The sequence below is a fragment of the Notothenia rossii genome (genome assembly GCF_949606895.1).
Source record: "Notothenia rossii genome assembly, chromosome: 10".
Taxonomy (NCBI): Eukaryota; Metazoa; Chordata; class Actinopteri; order Perciformes; family Nototheniidae; genus Notothenia; species Notothenia rossii.
This window is the reverse complement of record NC_136908.1, coordinates 61837492-61839991: the sequence shown is the minus strand read 5'-3', so window position 1 is coordinate 61839991 and position 2500 is coordinate 61837492. Positions and strand designations below refer to the sequence as shown.

The 2500-nt window shown below is 40.2% G+C and overlaps 1 protein-coding gene across 1 annotated transcript in view; it reads right to left on the bottom strand.

Moving 5' to 3' along the window:
- nav3 (neuron navigator 3) overlaps positions 1-2500 on the bottom strand; it is a 228920-nt gene that overhangs the window by 140869 nt on the left and 85551 nt on the right. The window contains exon 4 of the mRNA XM_079655695.1: positions 771-1000. Within this exon, the coding sequence (XP_079511821.1) occupies positions 771-1000 (230 nt within the window). The remainder of the gene's footprint in view (positions 1-770; positions 1001-2500) is intronic.

The window sequence follows — 2500 nt, the reverse complement described above, 5'->3', positions numbered from 1 at the left end:
GACAGCATGTGTGATTACCTAGAAGAGCATCAGGACTGTTTGAGGCATATGATAGCTATGTGATTAACATGATGATTCAGCCTCTATGGAGAGAGACATATGACAAGCATGATCATTTCTGACGTGGAGCTAATCTGAAGTAAACATTGAATACTGCTTTCTGTTCCTCCATCTTGTGACTGTGGAACTCCCTCTCTTGGATATCAGCGTGTGAAGGACACTGTTCAGGAACTAGTTGATGCTCTGTATGTGATGACTACTTCCATTCTGGAGAGGATCACAGATACATGGATCCTGAGATTCAAGCTCAAGCCGGGGACCAGGGATTATTAACAATTTGAGATTTTTGAGAAAAAGTCAGATTTTGAGAAAAAGTCTGAATTTTGAGAAAAATATATAATTTTGAGATTTTGAGAAAAAGTCTGAATTTTGAGAAAAATATATAATTTTGAGATTTTGAGAAAAAGTCTGAATTTTGAGATAAAGGCTGCATATTGAGAAAAATATATAATTTGGGATTTTGAGAAAAAGTCAGATTTTTGAGAAAAATTCTGAATTTTGAGAAAAATTCTGAATTTTGAGATTTTTTAGAAAAAGTCAGAATTTTGAGATTTTGAGAAAAAGTCAGATTTTTGAAAAAATTTCAGATTTTGGAGAAAAAGTTAGGATATTTTTCTAACACTCGTTCGGCTGCGAGTGTCACTACAGACGGAGGGGAGTGGGTAGGGTGTGGTTTGGAATAGGGCCGAAGTATCAGCTGTGTGAGGTACCTGGACTGCATGTCTGCGGTCCGGCTGCTGGAGGCTGAGGAGCTGCTGCTCTGCTGGCTGAGCTCCACCAGAGACTGGAAGTACTGCTGCTGCTGCTGCTGCTGCTGCTTGTAGCGCGACAGGATGAAGAAGAGGCCCAGGATGCTCTTCAAGTTGCCATTACGGATCTCTGGAGGGGACAAAACAGAAGGACAATCTGAGAATACAGAGGATACTGTGGTGTTACAGTGCTGTGAAGGGATCCTGTCCCCGTGGCTTCCGTCCTCATTTCTCTATCAAGCCACTAGACGCCTTAGGGCCCGTCCACACTACAGCTTCGACAGCTTCAAAAACGGTTTCCAACGCGTCTGCCCATTCACTTTGAATGGGGTGACGTCACGTTGACTCGCTTTTAGCCGAACTGAATTGTGGGTAGCAGAGCGGAGCTTTCCTGGCGTTTCAGGCTGCAGAAGTTGAGCAATGTTCAACTTTTGAAGCTTCTGAAGCTTTCGGTGGAAGCGTCAGCCAATCAAATCATATGCCAGTACAAGCTCTAGCCAATCAAACCGCTGCGTTTGTGTCAGGGGCGGGAAATTCATGTGATTGGTTTTTGGTCGAGTTTCAGACACGCCCACCGGCAAGCTTTTTTTGAAGCTGTAGTGTGGACGGGCCGTTAAGCAGACATTTTTTGCTCGTTTTCTTTCCTTTATATTTGTGTTGCTTACAGTTGAAGAGTTGCTAGGCCTCCGATGGTTTGGATTATATTATGCAATGGCTTTGCTCCAAATAAAACAAACTTCTACACATGCAACAAAGAAAAGAAGCCTTCACCATCGTCAAAACAAAGAATAACAAATAAAATAACAAATAACTTAGGTATTCTTTCTGGCTTTCCTTCTTTTTTAAGGCTTATATAACTTGATCACTTAAAGAGTAATTGAACAGTTAAAAACTGCCTCGAGGGCATCTTTCCTACAGGTTCCTCTGTCACTTTACAGGAGGCGCCCTGGGAATTGTAGTCTTTTATACTAAGGTTGACTACAGACGTCACGATTAGGTGGCCTTTCTTATAAAAACGAAATATTGGCTCGAACAGATCCTACATCCAGGACGACCCAGAAACCCCTCAATAAAAACATGCTTATTTGTTACCATGGCTACAAATGAGCACTTGGCTACATGAAACTAATGCACCAGCACTAACAATGGATTGATCTTATTTGAATTTGAATATATCTGGATTTTCGTTGTTGTTCTGAGTTTGTATCTTTGTGGTTTACTATATTGCACTTTTTTAACTCGCTTAATTGGATAAAGTCATTAGCTAACGTAATTGTTTATAACAAATGTCATGTGGCGCTAAAAAAATAAAAATAATTTCCAGACCATTCATTGTATCTTTCCAACACTGTAAAGTACACATATGTTTTTCAAAGAGGACTCTTGGGGACGGAGCAGCTGTTTTATAAGCGTTTTTATACACTGGCTCTAACAGCAGGAGATATTAATGTACTGTATAAAATACTCAGAGTTATAGCATTAATTGTATACAGCACGAGGGAACATTTCTAATTTAGTCACAGCTCTCAGGAAGCAGTTGTAAAATCTAAAATGTCTAATAAACACACAGCTGGTTCAGAAAGAAGTGAAGGTCAGCATGAGAACTGGAACGCTGTTTAACGATAAAGTCTGAGCGCCAAAAAAGACAAAATTATACAACATAATTTCCCAGGAAACAGATGGAGGAATTG